The sequence below is a fragment of the Corvus moneduloides genome, chromosome 28 (assembly GCF_009650955.1).
Source record: "Corvus moneduloides isolate bCorMon1 chromosome 28, bCorMon1.pri, whole genome shotgun sequence".
Taxonomy (NCBI): Eukaryota; Metazoa; Chordata; class Aves; order Passeriformes; family Corvidae; genus Corvus; species Corvus moneduloides.
Window position 1 is genome coordinate 1,380,206 of NC_045503.1, and position 20,174 is coordinate 1,400,379.

The window sequence follows — 20,174 nt, forward strand, 5'->3', positions numbered from 1 at the left end:
AGAGCCACAAGGTCCCCCCTGAGCCTCCTTTGCTCCAGCCTGAGCCCCTTTCCCAGCTCCCTCAGCCGTTCCTGGTGCTCCAGCCCCTTCCCAGCTCTGTTCCCTTCTCTGGACACGCTCCAGCCCCTCAATGTCCTTCTCGTCATGAGTTCTCCACTCTGTTCTAATCTTCAAAACCGAGAGGTTTCCATCCTCCAGGGACCAGTCAGTCACTGCCAAAACTCTTTTTATGTAAATACTGTCTTTTTACCTCCTTAGTCTGAAGCCCCTGGTACCACTGGAAGAAATTCTACCCTCCATTTCTTGCTTGCACCACCCACAAGCTATCCAGAGATCCTCAGGAACTACCTGCAGCATGCATTTAGAACAGGAAAGAGGAATTTGGGGACAAAGTGTCGGTGACAAATACTGGACTTGCACCAACACCCTGTCCAGGTTCTACCTGTCCCTATGTTCCTTAAACTCTGCTGCAACAAGAAGGCAGTGCCCAGACTGGCAATCTCAGATTGGCTTTGAAACCCCCAAAACTCACTCCCTGCAGCCTTTTCTCCCAAAGTTGCCAAGCAATCCACACTCCCAAGGTTCTCAGGCCAGACAGCAGTAACTGATAACCCTGAAAGCTGAAAGCCTTCCACACAAAAGGGAACTGAACCCTCACATTTCACAGCAGCTTTCAACCCAGCAGGTAAACTCAGGTGCAAACACTTCCAAGCACTCAGTCATGACAAGGACGAGATTCTCCCAACACACGGAATCTCCCTCTTCAGCTGCTTGAGATAAGCAACACCACAAAACCGAACCAGAATCCTTCCACCTTTGGAGGGGAGAGCACACACACAACCAGCCCAACCCAGCATTACCTGTTTCCCCAGCCTTCCCTTGTCTTCAGTTTTCACATCTTTAGATTCATTAAAGATCCTCAGACACTCTTCCATGGGATCTGACTCGAAGTCCACATCTTTCTCAAGGATGGAATAATCAATGTCATCAGATGTTGAGGAAGATGATGACGACTTGGACAACTTGGAGCGCTTCACTTTCTTTGTCCTGTCCTTGTCACTCTCAGAGGCTGAGCCAGAGTCGGCCCCATCCGAGTCCGAGCTCACATCAAGTAAGGAGGAGGACAAAGGCCGGCCTTTGTCATCGTCATCTCCACTCTCATCTCCAAACAGGTCCACGTGACTCAAACTCTGCTGCTTCCGACCCTTCTTCGGGTCTCCTTTTCCAGCAGAACTGACCTTGTCTTTCTTTTGCTCCAGGGAACTCTTGGTCCCTTTCTCTTTGTTTTTACGACCAGAGCTTTCCTTGCCATTTTTCACATCAGCTGCTTTGCTCTGCGAGTCCTTCTTGCTGCTCCCCACTTTCTCTGTGCCCTTGGTAACACCTTCGCTCTTGCTTTTCCCTGAACTGCTGGTGGTGGACTTGGATTTTTCTTTCTTACACCCATCCACCTTTTCTGACTTCTGTTTTTCAGGTTTCTTCAAGTTCCCATCTGCTTTCACTTTGACACTTTTGTCTTTGCAGTTTTTCTCTTCATTCTTGATTTTTAATTTTTCTTCTTTCTTGAGCACTTTGTCTTTGTCTGTATTTTTATTTTTCTCCTTCTTCCCAGCCTCACTGAGGCCTGGTGTTTTACTACCATCTGTTTTCTTCCTTTTTGTTTTGTCTTTGGAGTCTTTGTTTTTATTTTCAATTTCCTTGTTGTTCTTACCAGAACACAACTTCACTGCTTTTGGGTTCTTGTCTGGTGAGTTCTTGGCAAGGTTTTTCTGTGAATTTGGAAGGTCCTCCCTGCGCTGTGCTGCTTCTTTGCTCTCCTGGGAAGCAGAGCCATCCACTTTGGTGCTCTGCTCTTTGCTGGACTCACTCGAGTTGTTTGACTCACCCTCAGAACCACCTTTTGAGGGTGAACTACCAGAAGCTGTTTTATATTCCACCTCAGCCTCATCTTCAGAGGAGGAGAACCTGGCCAACACCTCATCGTCATCAGGATCTTCACAGAGCTTCTTCCTTGATGGAGAATAAGACTCCTCATAATCAGAGGCCCTTTCCCTTTTGGACCCCTTGGTTGTGGCTTTGCCCAACAGCCTGGCAGAGTAATTGGAAAGGGGGTCGTATTCCAAGTCTGTGGAGGGCTTGGAGTCATCAATCACATATTTATTGTTAGTGACAGTGCTGCTGTATTTTTTATTCTGCACTACAGCCTTGGGGACATATTCCAGTGAGCTCCCTTTGGAGCGGGAGGAATCCAGAGTGTATTTACTGGACCGGCCAGCAGCAGCCAGAGGAGTGGGGTTGTAGTCTGAGTTATTACTGAAGTTGTAGCTCCCTGGATTATACTCCAAGGAGGCAAAGGAATCATTCTGAGGCCCAGCAGCTGACACAGGTGAGTTTGAAATGAGTGAGGAGCCCTCTGAAGCACCCAACTCCTTCGTGGTTTCCAGGAGCTCCTCGTACTTCTTCTGCTCCCTCTCCACTTCGTTCTTCACCGCCTCAATGGCCTTGTTGACCAGCTCCAGCTCCAGAATTCCGGGTGTGACATCTGTAATGTCAGCCAGGGTGCCATCCTCCGCCTCCAGTGAGGGCCTGGGAAGCTCTGGGTTGTAGGGATCATAGCCTCGCTCTGGAAAGAGGAAAGAAAATCATTTACTGCCAGCAATTCAAGTACAATTTAAAAGAGGTCTTTTCAAGGTCTGCTCTGATCAAACCCCAACACTGAATGACACAACCAGAAGCCACAGTCTTGCACCACAGAATAAATAAATGTTGGATACCAAAAGCCACCAGTGATGTTCTCTGGCCTAGACTAGACCAGATTGTACAAACTACTCCCAGGACTAAAGATCTGCTAACAAAGTGCTTTTAATACTCATGGAAAAGCTCTATAAATTAAATATTCTTCAGGGCACCAAAGAATAATCACTGTATTAGGCCCAAGGGGAGCTGATTGTGCACAGAATTATCTGCTTAATTCAATGAAGCCACCAAGGAGGAAAGAGGATTCCTGCAAGAAAATGTGGATTAGATTCTCACTTCTCACTGCCAACACCTAAAGCCCACCAAGAGCATCCAATATTCCTCAAGGCTCAGTGTTTCTCATGGCAGCTGCAGGAAAACCAGTCTGATCTGGACTGATAAACTGAGAGCTGCTGGGAAGGAAAAATTACAACAGGCAACACAACTCAGCCATTCAGATCAACCACCAAGACAAGAACACTGAACACCCAAAATATTTCCCTTTTCAGGAAAGTCCCTTCAGTGGCCTCTCTTCCACACCCAGCCTGGAGGAGCGGAGGCTCCAGGGAGAGCTCAGAGCCCCTTGCAGGGCCTAAAGGGGCTCCAGGAGAGCTGCAGAGGGACTGGGGACAAGGCATGGAGGGCCAGGACCCAGGGAATGGCTTCCCAGTGCCAGAGGGCAGGGTTGGGTGGGATATTGGGAAGGAATTGTTCCCTGGGAGGGTGGGATAGGGGTGGGATGGAATTCCCAGAGCAGCTGGGGCTGCCCCTGGATCCCTGGCAGTGCCCAAGGCCAGGCTGGACATTGGGGCTTGGAGCAGCCTGGGACAGTGGGAGGTGTCCCTGCCCATGGCAGGGGTGGAATGAGATGATTTTTAAAGTCCCTCCCAACCCACACCATTCCAGGACTCCAGCAAAGACAGTGGCACTTAGCAAACCCACAGAAGCTACAGGAACATTAACGGCTGCTTTTTGACTCTGAACTGCTTTCAGCCCTTGTTTTATCACAGCGTCTCTGGATGCTGACATTCCAGAGGAACTTCTGTTCTCTGCTACAAGGACAGTACTAAAACTGGCTCTCCAACATGGGTATGCAGAAGACCCAAACAATAAGCAAAGAGATAGAAGACAGGAAATAAAAAACCTCTCAGGTCTAAGAGGGATGAGAGAATTTCTTGTAACAGTCAGAAACAAACTGTATTAAAAGAGCTGTTTCTACCATTCTCGTAAGACTGAGGGGTTTGGGGTTTTTTGGAGGGGGAGGCAGGGGTAGGTTTGGGGTTTTTTAGAGAGGATGCATGAATGCCCAGCTTCCTTTGGCAACAGGAAAAGGATCTGTCTAGCAGTTGGCAGAACTGGCCCCCAAGGAAGCAGAATGAAAGAGGCTGGGTTAAAATAAAGGCAGCGGTTTCAGAAAATGCTTTTTAACCCTTTGGGTTTGTGAAGTTTTTTTCCAAACCAATTAGCTCCTGATTGAACGGGGACTCTGGGCAGCGTGCTGTCACCACCTTCCACAGGCCTGTCTGAGCCCTGTTCAGAGCCAGAAACACGGGGGAAGAGGAACAAGGTGCTATTTCTATAAGCAGTTCCCCTCCAGCTATTGCAGAGAGCTGTAATGATGACACAAAGAGCATTTCCAAACCCAGGGTGTGCTCCTCCCTTGGACAGCCAGCACAGCCAGGGACAGAGGGAGGAAGCAGGTGACAAACCAGGGCAGTGGGCACTGCACAGGCCAATTCCTGGTTAGAAACCTTGAAGAAAAGCAGGCAACAAGGAAGAAACACGAACAAAGCCATATGCAAACAGCAGCAGCATCAAGGCAAGGGTATGTACAGCTTATCAAAATGATTAGGGGTAAGATCAGCCTAAGAAGTGGTAAGGAGCAGACAGCCCTCCACGCCCACCACTCATCTCTGACCACGGTGTGAAACATCAGCTCCACACTGGACAAAAGGACCGGTGCACTGAAGCCTGGAGGAGTCAGCTACTACTCTCTACATCAGAATTGAGACCTAAAATTTGGCACAAATATTTTAAGGGAACTGCTGAAAGCAGGGCTAAATATGAGATGGTCTGCAAACAGAGAACCCAGAGTCTGGATCTAGAGACGTGCCAAAATAAAGCAACAAACCCTAACCAAACAAAAGCCATCTTGTCCATGCAGAAAACCAAACTATTTTCAATGTATCAGGATCAGGGAAAGCAGAGGGCAACCCCAGCACGGATCTGGTGTCTGGGTCTCTGCTGTTCATCTCTAGCATAAAACTCCTGGCACATTTTCTGTGGCTGGAATGGCCAGATGAAAACACACATGGTAACCTCAGGACAATCCCCAGGCTTTGAGGCAGGGCAGGGGAAGAGCTCTTGTGGAAGTGTGGGGGAGGCCTGATGGATTCTCCAGCACTGCTGATCAAAGGCTGCCTGGCCATGAAAGACTTGTGTAAGTGGCTCCACGATGGCCATCAGCACCATCCCCTCTGGCCACGAGGCATCTGCTGATAATGCAGCAGAAACACAGAAGGAGGGAGGTTTATTTCTATGAAAACACACACACAAATATATATACATATATAAATGATGAGGCATAAACACACAAGTCTCCAAATCAGAGATCTTCAACCTGTTATTTGAAATCAGAGCAGCTTTTCAGCTGCCAAACTACACTCCCAGGAACCAGGAAAGGGAAGGATCTTCCTACCACTGGGATGTGACACTCAAAGGAGTCTGCTTCACCTTTTCCTTTATTCCTCTTCCTTTCACTAACCTGGCTACTCAGGGTGTACAGGAGGAGCTACACTGGGGTTGCTGCTCTGATGGACCAATGGCTGCAGTTCCTGAGGCACTCCAAGTGAAATAACTCTTTTTGGAGGGATGGAAAGCAGAGTCTGCTCTGTCCCTCAGGAATCACGAGATAATGAGACTTGAGATGCCAACTCCTTGCAGGATTGTGAACTAAACACTTTTTAAAGTACAAACTATTTTAATAAATTAATGTACCTCAGACATATGAAATAACTCTCCTGAGGCACAAAAGGTGAGGATACCATCAATGTTATAGAAAACAAGTTATTAATATTTTACACAGAACCTCAGCGAACATTTTACTTAACCCAGACCTGCTTTAGAACACACCCAACTGAGCTGTGCTTAAATCAGCCATTGCAGCACAGAAAACATGGAAGCATAAAACAAGATTCTGCCTAAAAAAAAAACCGGGCTGATGGGTTTTTTCCCTGATTATTGTCATGCTGGTTGTGGAACATGAGGCCTCAGTTCCAAGGTGGAGCTGGATTATTACAAAGCTTCCCTGAGCCAGAGACTGACTCCTCACTGGTCCTTCTAGTTTGGGCAACAGGCAAGGGCAGTAAACAAAGCTGACATTAAAGAAGAGTGGGAGGACAAGGTCGCCTGGGTGAAGGTAAAACTTAATTTACAGTGAATCATTCCAGAGAAAAGTTTTTCCTTTTTTTTGTCCAGCCCTGCCACAGCATGTACCTGAGATGCTTTAAATACAGAAAAGCCCAAATGTGTGACAGGTGCTGGCCAATGCAAACCTGCAGGTTTTGGAAAAGGAGTCCAGCTCTTGAATGCACGCAGGGAACAGAATCCCAGGATGGTTTGGGTTAGGAGGGACCTTAAAGCTCCTCCAGTCCCACCCCTGCCATGGGCAGAGACACCTTCCACTGTCCCAGGGTGTTCTAAGCCCCATCCAACCTTGGACACTTCCAGGGATGCAGCAGCCACAGCTGCTCTGAGCAACTGGATGACAACTGCTTCTTCCAGATACAACAGAGCTGCTCAGCTGCTGCCAGACAAAAAGGCAGCAAAAATGAAAAACTTCCAAATTTACAGCAATTAGGAATTCAAAATGAAAGGCTTTGCTGGCCAAGCTGCAGAGGGACCAGCACAGGTCAAAAGACACTGAACCTTTCTTGTAGTGAACGCACAAGAGAGACACTGAGGGGCTGGAGCTGGGGAAGGGTCTGGAGCACCAGGAGAGGCTGAGGGAGCTGGGAAAGGGGCTCAGCCTGGAGAAAAGGAGGCTCAGGGGGGACCTTGTGGCTCTGCACAAGTCCCTGACAGGAGGGGGCAGCCGGGGGGGTCGGGCTCTGCTCGCAGGGAACAGGGACAGGAGGAGAGGGAACGGCCTCAGGCTGGGCCAGGGGAGGTTTGGGCTGGATATTGGAAAAATTTCTTCCCAGAAAGGGTTGTCAGGCACTGGCACAGGCAGTGATGGAGTCCTCATCCCTGCAAGTGTTCAAAAATCGTGGGCATGTGACACCTGGGGATGTGGTTTAGTGGTGACTGTGGCCAACTGTTGGACTCAATCTCACAGCTCTTTTTGATTTTCAAGCCCTGCTGCTGCTGAAGTCACCCATTCCCTTGGGTCACCTGCAGCTGGCAACAAAAGGTGCATTCATGGCGAGGTGGGCAAGGTGAAAGCTGTTTGGAGACTCTCTGGAAAAGGAAAAAATAAAGGCATTTTTACTTCACGTCATCGGAACAGCTTTGTTGGTTTAAGAGCTCGCTGTGTTTACAGTGCCAGCACTCAGCAAAGGGACAACCTCTGTGATTGCAGGAGAATTATCACCGCTGGAAAATCATTCTGAGCTTTTCATTTAACACTTCACAGAAGAGACAGCAGTTCCTCAAGAACAAAATGTTTCAGAGAGGCTTTACCAGCAGCCTGAGTTCTGCTGCTCTTCAGAATTAAAGAGCACACAAGAAATGGCAGGTTTTGGCACAGAGCTCATTTGCCGGGACCCAAAGCAAATTTCCAACAATTAATTTAACAAGAATATGCAACCGCTTGGAAATAATTAACACTGAGATTTAAAATAGTACATTTCAAATAATCATCCAGAGGAAATGGGTTAGGAGGGCAGGGAAGGGGAGCTAAGAGAAATGTTTCTTCAATTTTAAACTTAACCCTAGTCCAAGGATTTGTTTTGCTCCTTTTTTGTGTTTTTGAGAAGTAAATTTAATTATAAAATTAAGCGTTAAAAGCAGAGATAACCTTGTCCTGGTCAAGGAACATCAGGAAGCAAGGTTTGAGAGGTATTGGAGGCAGAGGAATCCTGTGCGCCCCACTCCTTGGATTTCTTCCTCCAGGGGAGCTATTTCATGCCACAGCCTCAAAGTACACCATGAACCTCCACAGTCATTTCTTTAGTGGAAAAACGGATGCAGATATGAGAAAAGAAAGTCTGATATTAGCAAGGCTGAAAAAAAGCCTGAACAGTCATCTCTCACTCCAAGGTATTTTTAGCCCTGCTGGGACCCAGCCTGGGCAGCGCTGGTTTCTCCAGGTGTTGTGGCCAATGGGCCACCTGTCCCCGTGGGCTGAACCCCAGGGGTGACACAGCACAGGGAGGGGGTCACACCGAGGGACCAGAGCAGCCAGACACCACCTCTGCATTGTACTCTGAGCCATTTCCTCAGCTCAGCCATCCCAGACTGAGGGCAGGCAGTGGCCAGGGAGAAATCATGGAATGGTTTGGGTTGGAAAGGACCTTGAAGCCCATCTTGTTCCTGGACCCCTTCCACTGTCCCAGGCTGCTCCAAGCCCCAGTGTCCAGCCTGGCCTTGGGCACTGCCAGGGATCCAGGGGCAGCCCCAGCTGCTCTGGGCACCCTGTGCCAGGGCCTGCCCACCCTCCCAGGGAACAATTCCTGCCCAAGATCCCATCCAGCCCTGCCCTCTGGCACTGGGAAGCCATTCCCTGGGTCCTGTCCCTCCAGGCCCTTGTCCGAAGTCCTGCTCTCCTGAGACAGGGGCCTGCCCAGGTGGGTTCATTGCAGCAGGAGCAGCTCCAGAGTGTCCTTCCCGAGCTGGAAGTGTTATCAGGGAACGACTCACTCAGTAGGAAACTCATGAGAGCACATCCCACAAAGCAGCTCAGACAGAAACGCCCCGGGATGCAGCACCGACCTCCTCAGTTTATTCAAGAAAACACAGTTTTGGGCAGTTTTATCTCTGGTGCAGCAAAACAAGAATCTGAAAGGTCCTCAAGCCACTGAACGTGGTAGCTTCACCCTCCTGGTGGCTTCACAGAGAGCCCCCAGAGACACCTGGGACTGTCACTGCCTCCCACAGCAACACCAGTTAAATCCAGGGATGCAAAGCCAGGACACGATGACCTGGCCCACACAAACCCCTCGTTCCCATCCCTCTATCCCCAGAATCACCGACAGTCCCACCCACGCTGGTGGAAAACAGCAAAGAGCATCGAGGTCTGTGACACATTTTCCTAAGAGGAAATCACACCATTGGCACATTTCTCCCATAACTTAGGAAAGGATGTGAGAATCCCAACTGGTGGATTGGCCAGGACAGGCAGAGGACAAAGACTGGCACCCAAAATACACCCTGACCCCATGGCCTGTCATGCACAGGCTGGAAGGAGTCTCACCGTTTGAAAATCTGGATATTCAATGTTTGGGTTCTTTGGAGATCTTTCCATTCCCCCTCTCAGTTTAGCTCTGAAGTTACTCCTCAAAATACAAGAAAAGTTGAAATTCTGTTTGGGGGAAAAAAACCAACAAACTTAACAGAGATTTGGTTTTTTCTGTTTCTGAGAAAAAGACCAAAAAACACTTCCACATCTCCTGTGGATAGTGTTGGATAAAACTAAGGATCTACTCCAAAATGTAATTAGCAGAGCAAGTCTTCTTTTCAAAGAAAAAAAAAGTATTTAAATATTTCAAATATTCTGGTGTCTTCTTTTCCCTCTATTCAACTCCACCTTGAAAACCTACCTCAAGCAGCACAGTCACAAGCAGCAACACCCACCTGTCCTTTAATTTTCCAGCCTTTTTCTAGTGTGCTCAAGATAAGTTATCTTCTCCACACCTGTCTCATTTCTTTAACTAGTGTGGGTGAAAAATTCCCACTTAAGACAAGAAAAAAGAAAAAAAAAAAAAAAACAACCAAAACCCAACTACTTCAACTCAGTCACAACTGGACACTTGGAAAACGAAGTCAAAAGCTAAAGAAAAGCACCTTTCAAGCTGTATTACATTAAAACACTTCAGTTGCGATGTATGAAAGGCTAAAAGCAAAACCTAAGCTGTTTTTAAAACCTATCTGGCTTCAAACAATTCAAAAGCTGGAATTAAAACTCTGCAGCTCCTTTAGGACTCAGACACCTGCAGCTCCTTGGCCACTTTTAACCACAAAACCCAACACCCCCAGCACAACCCTCACTTCAATAAAAACCCAAAATCCCCAGGAAAATGAAAACCCTCCAAAGCCAAGCTGAGCTTTTTGCACACTCCACATGTTCCAGAGGCAGATGCCCAAGGACTCAGGTCTCCTGGGAAATGAATGGCGAGAAGCCTCCCTGGAGAAGTCGCTTCTCTCCAGCTGCTCCTTCCCAGCCGCACCCCCCAAACCACGACCTCACCCCGCAGGAAGCCAAAAACTTCACAGAGAGTTACCTGAGCTGCCCGGGGTCAATAAACACTGCAGATACTTGTTCATGCTGGAGCTGCCCGGTGCTGCTGAGACAGCCCGGCAGGGGCTGCAGGCAGCACGCGGTGCCCGGCTGCTGACACAGCACTTCGTGGGAACTGGGGCAGGACCCGCCCGAGTCCCGCCTTCACCCTCGTGTGCTCCCAGCTCGGTCGGGCTTGGAGTGTCTGCAGGGGCTTCCCGACCCCTTTCTTCTCTCCTAGCGCTGCTCCTCTCACCTTGGAGGAGTTTCTGACCTCCTCCTCCTCCTCTCGCTGCTCGCCAACTGCAGCTGCTTTTGGCTTGGTTTGAGCTCCACACGTTGGTGTGTGCGGTGGTTCCCCAAACATCCATCCCCCGGTGCTGCTGTGCCCCCAGCCCGACCCCAACACCCCCCCAGCTCTCCAGCCGGCAGGGGAGGAGGTGGCAGGGCTGGGACACAGCCGGGCCCTGCCCGTCGGTGCCTGCCCAAGCCCACGTGAGCCAGCCCAGCGCCTCCGCCTCGCCCAGCACAGGGAACACGCTCCGGGAAGCCCTGGATTAGTGAGTCGTGCTTCCCACTAGCGCGGCGGGGCTTGGCTAGAGATTAAAAACATAAATCAGAGCAAGTGTTCAAACGTCAGGGAAGATATCCCAGAGGGGAGAGGGAGGTCCCAGGAGCGCAGACAAAGGGCTCCTGGGCAGGTGGAGAGGAGCCGGGTACTCACCAGCACTGGCACAACTCCAGCTGTGCCAAACCCCAAAGCCTGCTGGCCTGATGGAGATCTGCTCCCGCCTCCTGCTTTTCACACATCTGGAATTGGCCCACGTGGGGAGACTCGGACTCGGGGCGGAATCTCCCCACAGTCACAGAAAGATCAAAAATGGGAAGTGTCCTGTGAGCCCACATTGAAATCCCGGCACAAAGGGCACCTGCACTGTCCCCCCCCAGGAAACTGCCCCAACTGACAGCGCAGGGAAATCACCACTAATCCCAAACGGCTGAGAAGATACATCCGACCTCAACATCAATTGATTTTTCACTCTTCATTTCAAAACTTGGTTAAAAAAAAAATCCACTGGTGGCTTTTTGGTAATTACTGTCCTAAACACAAATGTGGGGGGAAAAAGCAGAATTGATGCCCCCTCCCAGTTCACGGACTAGAGCACCCAACACTGAACACCTGCTTTGCTCTCTCAGAGAAATGATACTGAAAACACTTCATGGGCTTCTACTTCTCCTGTAGCAAATACAGTAATTAAAGCTCTTTGCTGAGATGATCTTGCACAACATCCATTCCAGGAAGGAAAATGCACTGGGAAAGACCTTTTTTTCATCCTTTTTAGGCACGGTGTGAACATGCCCTGCAATGTGAGTCACGCCAAGGCTCTACATCCCAGCCTGTGCCACGGCTGCTCCCACCAAACAGGCACAGCCCCTCAGCAAAGTCCTGTGTGAGTAACCTGACAATAGCCCTGATCCTGTGGGGACATGTGGGGTGATTAAAGCTGGGTTTTAATTAAAGAGACTCTTTAGGTTTTACCAAGTATCACAGAACCATAGAATGTCCTGAGCTGGAAGGGACCCTCAGGGATCATCAGTGCAGCCCCTGGCCCTGCACAGACACCCCAACAACCCCAGCCTGGGCATCCCTGAGAGCGCTGTCCAAACGCTCCTGCAGCTCTGGCAGCCTCGGGGCCGGGCCCATTCCCTGGGGAGCCTGGGCAGTGCCCAGCAGCCTCGGGGGGATCATCTGGTCACAGCCATCCTATGTGGCTGCTTTTGGGCAGAAGAAGGGAGAGGTGAAGTGCCTCCTGCACCAGTGACAGGATCTGGAGATCAAACTGGGGAGATAAGCCCAAGGATTTCTCCTCTCTTGACCTGAGCCCAACAGTGTTGCAGCAGCTCATTGTGTGTCAATCACACAGAGGAGCAGAACTCTGTCCCTGACACCTTCCACAGATTTGATCCAGGTCTAACCTGCAAAACTTTCTACGTCCAGATAGAAAATCCACACAGCAAGAAAACCTGCCCCACAAGCTTTGGACCACATCAGAAAACTGCTGAGCAGCTCGGTACACCCCACTGCTGAATAAAGTACTTCAGGCAGGGTGCTGAAAGCCTGGCTGGCTCTTCCCATCTCACACGAACACAAGGATCAGGACCTGAGGGAGTGGCTGGAGCTGGGTCAGGGCTGGGCATGGAGCTCAGGGAAAGGTTCTTCCCCCCGAGGCTGCTGGGCACTGCCCAGGCTCCCCAGGGAATGGGCCCGGCCCCGAGGCTGCCAGAGCTGCAGGAGCGTTTGGACAGCGCTCTCAGGGATGCCCAGGCTGGGGTTGTTGGGGTGTCTGTGCAGGGCCAGGGGCTGCACTGATGATCCCTGAGGGTCCCTTCCAGCTCAGGATATTCCAGGATTCTGTGATCAGAGCAGACCAAAGAGCTCAGAGCCCCAGACCTGGAAGCAGCTTTCTGCTCTGGGTTCAAAAACATCCACCTCTGAAACACCCCCTGACAGCATCAAACCAGCAAACCAGGGCTGCCTACCTTAAGATATTTATGAAGAGCTGTATTATGCCTCTTTTATGTCTTTCAGCATACTCAGGACCTCGACTTTAAAGAGAGACCTATTTTTCCCCTCTACAGCTCTTGAAAAGACGCTTTTAGGACTGAAGGCAGCTCTTCCCTCCTCCTTACAGCGCATGCTTTCAAAGCACTTCACACACATTCAATAATCTTTTCATCCTGCTCTGAAGCAGGTGGGTTTTAGTCGTCTCAGAGATGGAAAGAGCACTTCAGCCAAGTCAGGATGAGAATTTGCAATCTCCAGATTCCCAGTCCTGGATGGAAAACACCCCATCAGCCCCAGCCCCTTGCTCAGTGCTCAGCCAGCACAGAATTTTCCCAAACCTCCAAGGCAGCCACATTCTGTTACCACACAGGCAGATCCCTGCAGTAAAACACAGGAACGGATTTCCCACACCAAGCATTCCATGTTTCAGACCCCAGTTCAAACGTGCCCCTCACTCAGCATGTTTGTATTTATGGAGCTGCTTCCAGACAGGAAGGAAAGAGAATGCCTGACACATCCAGACAGCAGCAGTCAGGGAAAACTCAGTCCTGCTGCTCCTGCAGATCTCCAAGGGGCACGGAGGGCACTTCACCACTGTCCCCCAGTGCTTGGGAGCACAGGAGCACTGCATGAAAAACAGAGATCCTGTTACGAACACCTGAACCTTGGGAAGTCTGGAACGGTGAGGGTGGGCAAAAAAGGAGGGGAACAGTGCTACATCCCACTAATTCATCTTTTCACATCCTCTCTGCTCCATCTGGCACATGCCCACAGCCCTCCTCACCCCCCCCCAGCCTGCCAGGGCCAGCTCCACTCTCAGTTTTCAAAAGCTCCTTTCAAAGCTACGAAATTGCACCAAGAGTTTTGGGGTTCCTGCCAATCCTCCGGTGATCCTCAAACATCAAAGCCAGCCCCAACCTCGAATCAATATGCTTAGCAGGCCGCTCCTTTAGATGTTATCCTTTTTTTTCTAGGCACCATCCCAGAAAACACCAATCTGTGCTGTAGCTCTTGGTGTAGAAACCCACCTGCCTTGGCAAAAAAATGACGCTCTTAAAGCTTCTTTATCGAGTGATGTGATTAAATAGGTCAGATCTGCCCAAGTGCACGGTCAGGAGGCTACTTCAAAACAAGACAGGCAGTTCCCCCGGCAGGGAGCAAGTCCTGGGGGATGGAGAACCTGCTCCCAGAAGATGGTTCCCTGGTTCTGGCTGAGCTACTACACCCTCTAGTGTAAATCCTACAGATCCTTCCAGGCGGCAAGAGCCTCAGGCAGGCAGGGAAGTGACAGGAGCACTTCAACCGGAATCGGAATCGTTCCCAGGAAGCTGAGCCAAGCACTGCCTGCAAAATTAACTGCAGAAGTGTCTCCTGCTCCTACAGGAATCAGGAACATTTTGTGACCCGCTGGAGTCGGTTCTAAAAGCCTGAGATTGCAGCAGGTCCATCGCTCATCTCCCATTTCTCAATTGGAATCACAGAATCCCAGACTCGTTCTGGTTGGAAAGGACCTCAAAGCCCATCCAGTGCCACCCCTGCCATGGGCAGGGACACCTCCCACTGTCCCAGGCTGCTCCAAGCCCCAATGTCCAGCCTGGCCTTGGACACTGCCAGGGATCCAGGGGCAGCCACAGCTGCTCTGGGCACCCTGTGCCAGGGCCTGCCCACCCTCCCAGGGAACAATTCCTGCCCAATATCCCATCCAGCCCTGCCCTCTGGCACTGGGAAGCCATTCCCTGGGTCCTGTCCCTCCATGCCTTGTCCCCAGTCCCTCTGCAGCTCTCCTGGAGCCCCTTTAGGCCCTGCAAGGGGCTCGGAGCTCTCCTTGGAGCCTTCTCCTCTCCAGGTGAGCACCCCCAGCTCTCCCAGCCTGGCTCCAGAGCAGAGGGGCTCCAGGAGAGCTGCTCCATAGCCCTCTCTGGACTTGCTCCAACAGCTCCCCGTCCTTCTCATGTTCAGAGCTGCCTGGAGGCAGCTCTGCAGGTCGGCGTCTACACAGAATCAACATTAAAAAGTGGCTGGAGGCCAAGCCTGAGCTGAGACAGAACTCACAGATCCCTGTTATGCCAGCCGTGCCATGTGCTAACGTGCCAAGAGTTTGGGAAAGAGGCAGGAACAGGCTCCGAGCCGGCTGCAGGGAGCAGGAGGCAGTGGCTGGAGCTCAGCCTTGTGATCCTGCTTCTTTCACAAGTGGCAGAAACTTCCCCTTGGCAAACCAGGCCCACATTATGGGTTCTATTTGCTAAAAAAACTCTTCTCTAAGTGCTGTAGATTAGGTTGGCTATCAGGAAAAATTCCTTCATAGAAGAAGTTGTCCAGCGTTGGAAGGGGCTGCCTGGGGCAGTGGTGGAGCCCCATCCCTGGAAGTGTTGGAACAACCTGTGGATGTGGCTCTTGAGGACACGGGTTAGTGGTGACCACGATGGGGCTGGCTGAAGGTTGGAGCTGATGAACTCGGAAGGCTTTTCCAACCTTAACAATTCCATGACTACATAAACTCCTACTCCCCAAAACTCAGTCTGCTTCTCCCACGCCTCTGACACGCCCAGGCCAAGCCTAGCAAGGCATTGGGTTATTTTTGTTGCCCTTCACACTCAGCTTACACCAACACTTCCAGCCAGCTCTGGGAGCCTCACACACTTTCCAGGGGCACCCAGAGGTTTTCCCTTCCCCACTTCAAACCCCAAACCCAGCCCCAGCTGTTATCAAGCACAGCAGCACCTGGTGCAGGCCAAAATGAGCAATTCCAGCTCCAAAACTGACACTCCACAGATATTTAAAGACATGCAGGAACAGCACACTGAAAGATAATTATAATCTAAAGAACCATCCTAAAGCATCCTAGGGAGCTTTTAAAATTCAAAAGAGCACTGAAAACAGCAAAAATTTTTGTCTTTCTAACGATTATCTGCCTGTGATAGCCCTGAGAATGCTTCTTTTATTTTAAATTAAACTAGTAGTGGTGGTAAATTGGCCTGGTAACCAGGAGGCATCAAGAATTAATCCCCTTCCAAACTTGAGAGCAACCCAAAGTTAAGCAAACACACAAAAAACACAAGCTGGGCTTTGTTTTGGCAATTTTTGCTTCAGATTATTAGAGACCGTCCACACCAGGATTATTATGCCATTATACCTAACAGAAACAACAAAGCTTTGACAAAAAGAAAGCCAGCAGGGTCCTTCTAGGGAGAAGAATGAAGGCTTTTTTCTCCCAATAAATCAGGAGAACAGCAAATAATGTGTATAAATAAAAAGACAAGAGCTGCTGGAAGAATGGACAACAATAGCTCACTATTGATCCTTGTGGGTCTCTTCCAACTCAGGATACTCCATGACTATCTGATTCACTGGTTTTTTGTGCCAGGCTGCCTTTGCTAAGCCTGGCAGTGCTCTGTGCCCCACAAACCCCTCACGGGGGGGTGTCTGGCTGACCACAGCCCCCCAGTACGGGCCCAGCCTCCCCGATCCAGCAGCTCCTGAAGGGATCTAACGGCCCGGGAGCTGTCAGCAGGTTTGGAAATCGGCGCTGACACCTCAGCGCCACGTGAGCCGAGTGCCTGGAGCGCCAAAGAACGGGACCAGGGCAGCGCTGCCCTGCTGCAGCTGGGGCTGTCCCCGGACACGCTGGGAAGCTGCTCCCCTCCACCCTGTGTCCAACAGGATCCCACCGACCCCCATCGCTCTCTCACCCGGTGCGGCTGCAAAGCTCCTTCAAACCCTCCCTCGGACGAAGGACGAGGTGACAGCGCACGGCCCGGACAGGGCTGGGCACACGCAGCCACAGAGCCGCGGCACGGGGGGGCCGCACCGGGTGATACCGACAGAGCCCCGGCGGTCACCGCACTGGGAAGGGGCTACGGGGAACGATCCCGCGGCGCTGCGAGGGCTCAGGGGAGCCGGAGGCACATTCGGGCCCCGAAGAGTGGGGAGAGAAGGAGGCCAGGCACGGCCTGCCCTTGCCGGGGGGAAAACACCCGGGGCACGGGGCGAAAGCGCGACCGGGCCGGGGGCGGCAGGGACGGGAACAGCCGCAGCCCGGGGAAGGGGTGAGGGGGAAGGTGAGGGGGTACCGCGGCCCGGCCGGGCCGGGCTGTACCTGCACCGTGTCCGAGCGAGAGCCCCACGCTGGGGTCGCCCGAGGCTCCGGAGGCTCCGCACGGCGCCGGGGCCACCGGGGGGTGCCGGAAGTGGCAGTAGGGCCTGCGGCATCCCCGGCCCGGCCCCGACCCCCCGGCGTTGAGGAACGGGCAGTCGATGCCGCGGAAGTAGCCGGTGGATCTGAGCATCCCGCCGGCTGCGGGGCGGGAGCGGGGCCGGGCGGGAGCGGGGCCGGGCGGGCGGAGGAGCCGCGGGCGGCCGGGACGGGCTCCTGCCTCACACGAGCGGTGCCGGCCCCGCCGCCATCTTGGGAGCGCCGGGCGCGGCAGCGAGGACCCCACGACGCCACTGCCCGCACAGGGCTGCCCACGGCGCGCCTGAGAGCGGGGCGGGGCGGGGCTGGGGCGGGGCTGAGGGAGGGCCGGGAACTGGGACGGCATCCTGGAATGTCCTGAGCTGGATCCTACAGCGGTCGTGGATCCAGCCCCTGGCCCTGCACAGACACCCCAACAACCCCAGCCTGGGCATCCCTGAGAGCGCTGTCCAAACGCTCCTGCAGCTCTGGCAGCCTCGGGGCCGGGCCCATTCCCTGGGGAGCCTGGGCAGTGCCCAGCAGCCTCGGGGGGAAGAACCTTTCCCTGAGCTCCATGCCCAGCCCTGACCCAGCTCCAGCCGTTCCCTGGGCTCCTGTCCCTGTCCCAGAGCAGAGCTCAGCCCCTGCCCCTCCGCCTCCCCTCGGGAGGAGCTGCAGCCCCCAGGAGCCTCCCCTCAGTCTCCTCTGCTCCAGCTGAATCCCGGCGTTCCCGTTCCCTCGGGGCATGGCCGGGCAGCTGGAGCCGCCATTCAGAATCACCGCTCTCAGGGATGCCCAGGGTGGGATTGTTGGGGTGTCTGTGCAGGGCCGGGAGTTGGGATCCTTGATCCCTGTGGGTCCCTCGCAGCTCAGGATATTCCAGGATTCTGTAATCCAAGCTCGGCCGGGTTTAGCACATCCCCGTAGCGAGGGGAGCCACAGGGGTTGCGGGTACAGCCCGGGGCTGCAGCCACCTCATCCTGCTGCCGAGCAGCCCCAGAGTCCCCGGCAGCCCCAGAACGAGTCCCCCGGCTGTGGGCACAGTGATGGTCATGGGTTCCCTGCTCTGTGGCCTGTCAGCCCAGCATCCTCAGCACAGACCACGGTGGAGCACCACTGACCACCATACCAGCACAGCCTGCAGATCCCAGCATGGACCACTGGCCCTAGCACGTTCCAGTATTCCCAGCATGGACCGCCATGGATCACTGGCCCCAGCATGGGCCGCTGCCCCAGCTCCAGTACAGCCTGCTGCCTCCAGCATGGACCACCGTGAACCACCTCCCCAGCAGGGATCATCCCTAGGGATGGACCACCGTGAACCACCTCCCCAGCAAGGATCATCCCTAGGGATGGACCACCGTGAACCACCTCCCCAGCAAGGACCGCTGCCCTGGTCTCAGTATACCCCACTGCCTCAGCATGTCCCAGCATGGACTGCCATGGACCTCCAGCCCCAGTACAGCCCATCCGCCCCAGCATGGATCACCTCAAACACAGCTTGGGCCTCCTGGAGAGCAGCAGGACACACTGGACAGGTTTGGGCAGTGCCCCCAAGGCCGAGGCCAGAGCAAGAACTGGTTCCACACCCCATGAGGGCCCAGCCTGCTCCTTGCCTCAGGTAGTCACCACACCTGCATTTACTGGTGGGGAAACTGAGGCACGCAGTGAACTGAGGCTCGCACTGGCAGCGCTTTGGCTGAGCTGAGCCTGTGCCAGAGCAGGGACTCAGAGCTGGGATTCAGAGCCAGCCCTGTGGGGATCAAACAGAAAAGGGCCATCCACAGCTCCTGGGAATCACCTGGCACTGCTGCTGCCTTGGGTGTTCAGAGCAGGGAGACTCCACCTCCAGCAGGTGAGGCCCTTCTGGGATATCAGCAAGGATATCCCTCCAAGGAGCGAGCCCTCCAAGGAGAAATCCCAGGGAGTGGAGCTGGACACCCCAGCCTGGAGAGATGGGATGATCCAGGAGAGCCTCATCACTTGTGCAAGGATGAGATGGGAAGCTAAGGGCAGTTCCAGGAACAGTTGGGTGATGCAGGGAAAGGTGCACAAGGAGGAGTCAGCCTTGGCCAAAGGGAGGGACAAGGGAAAGATTGCTAAAGTTGTGGTTTGTAATAGTCTTAAGTGAAAAAAATCTGCTTTGTTCTCCAAATTTGGCACATGCTGCTCCCACGGCATCCCAGCAGAGTCCAGGAGAGGAGGATGCCAGGAGGGGAACCCAACACTGAGCAGAACCAGCAGCTGCTGACCCTGGGAAACCTGAATAATCCATAAAAAGCTTCTAAAAAGCAGGAAACTCCAGGAGATGAGCTGCCTTCCCTCTGGCAGAAACCTGGCCCTGGCACAAGGTTCTTTACAGGTACTGGAGGAGGGCTGTGCTGAGATCCCACCCACACCTCCCCAGCCAGTTGCCTTCTCCCACCAGTCCTGGGAGAGCAAGCTCATTTTTCCCCCACAAAAACAGAGTGGTTTTATTTTTATGGTATGGATAAATCTATTTTATAAAACTTCAGCTGTAACAGAGAAGCCTCAAGAAAGACACACACATAAACAAAAGCACAGACACACGGGGTACTTCACCGCCTTATAATTCTCATCCTGTGCTTCCTCAGCTCACAAACCAGCAAAATTAAACTAAATAAAATAAACAATAAAATAAGTCATAAAATAAAATACTTGTTTCTGCCCAGACCTGGAGGACCCCACATGGAAAAGCTTCCCAAACTCAAGGCGGTCTTGGCTATGCTTTTGCCTCCCCACCTAAGCTCAGTTAACTGGGATGCCCACTCAGCTCCCAGTCAACAGCACTGGGAAAGGTCCCGAGGGTCCCTCTGCACACTGAGGCAGCTCCTCTGAAAGCAACAACCCCCAAGTTCCCCCATCCTGCTCAGCACTCCACAGGAATCCCTCCAACCCTGCTCAGGACCTAAAACCCCCCCCAGCCTCCTTGACTGAGCATGGGACCCCCAAAACTGACCTCAACCCCTCAAAGCTCCTGACCCTCTGCAGGGAAATGAGGGGTCCCCAACCCTCCTGCCCCCCTGTCTCACAGCCAAAGCCCCTGATTTCAGCTCAGGAGGGGGACAAGCTGGGGCAGGGGTGGGCACAGGGTGGGGCTGTCACCAACCTCGATCCCTGCAGGGACAAGGGGGATGGGGGTTTGGCCCTTGCCTCCCCAGGAGAGCCAGGCAGGGTGATGTCACTGCATCGGGGCTGGAGCCACCCCTGCCACAGCCCTTCCTGCTGCTGGGGGACACAGGGAC

General features: G+C 52.8%; 1 protein-coding gene across 2 annotated transcripts in view; it reads right to left on the minus strand.

The window, feature by feature from the left end:
• The window catches only part of REXO1 (RNA exonuclease 1 homolog), a 46,844-nt gene extending 29,748 nt beyond the window's left edge, over window positions 1-17,096 (minus strand). The window contains exons 1-2 of one of the 2 annotated variants that reach the window (XM_032092605.1): window positions 16,834-17,096; window positions 861-2,623 (exon numbers count right to left, since the gene is read on the minus strand). In XM_032092605.1, coding sequence (XP_031948496.1) covers window positions 861-2,623; window positions 16,834-17,023 — 1,953 coding nt within the window. In that variant the 5' untranslated portion in view covers window positions 17,024-17,096. Of the gene's footprint in view, window positions 1-860; window positions 2,624-10,175; window positions 10,282-16,833 lie in introns of those variants that run through there. The other variant, XM_032092606.1, reaches the window with a different exon arrangement.
• Between the last annotated feature and the right edge of the window lie 3,078 nt (window positions 17,097-20,174).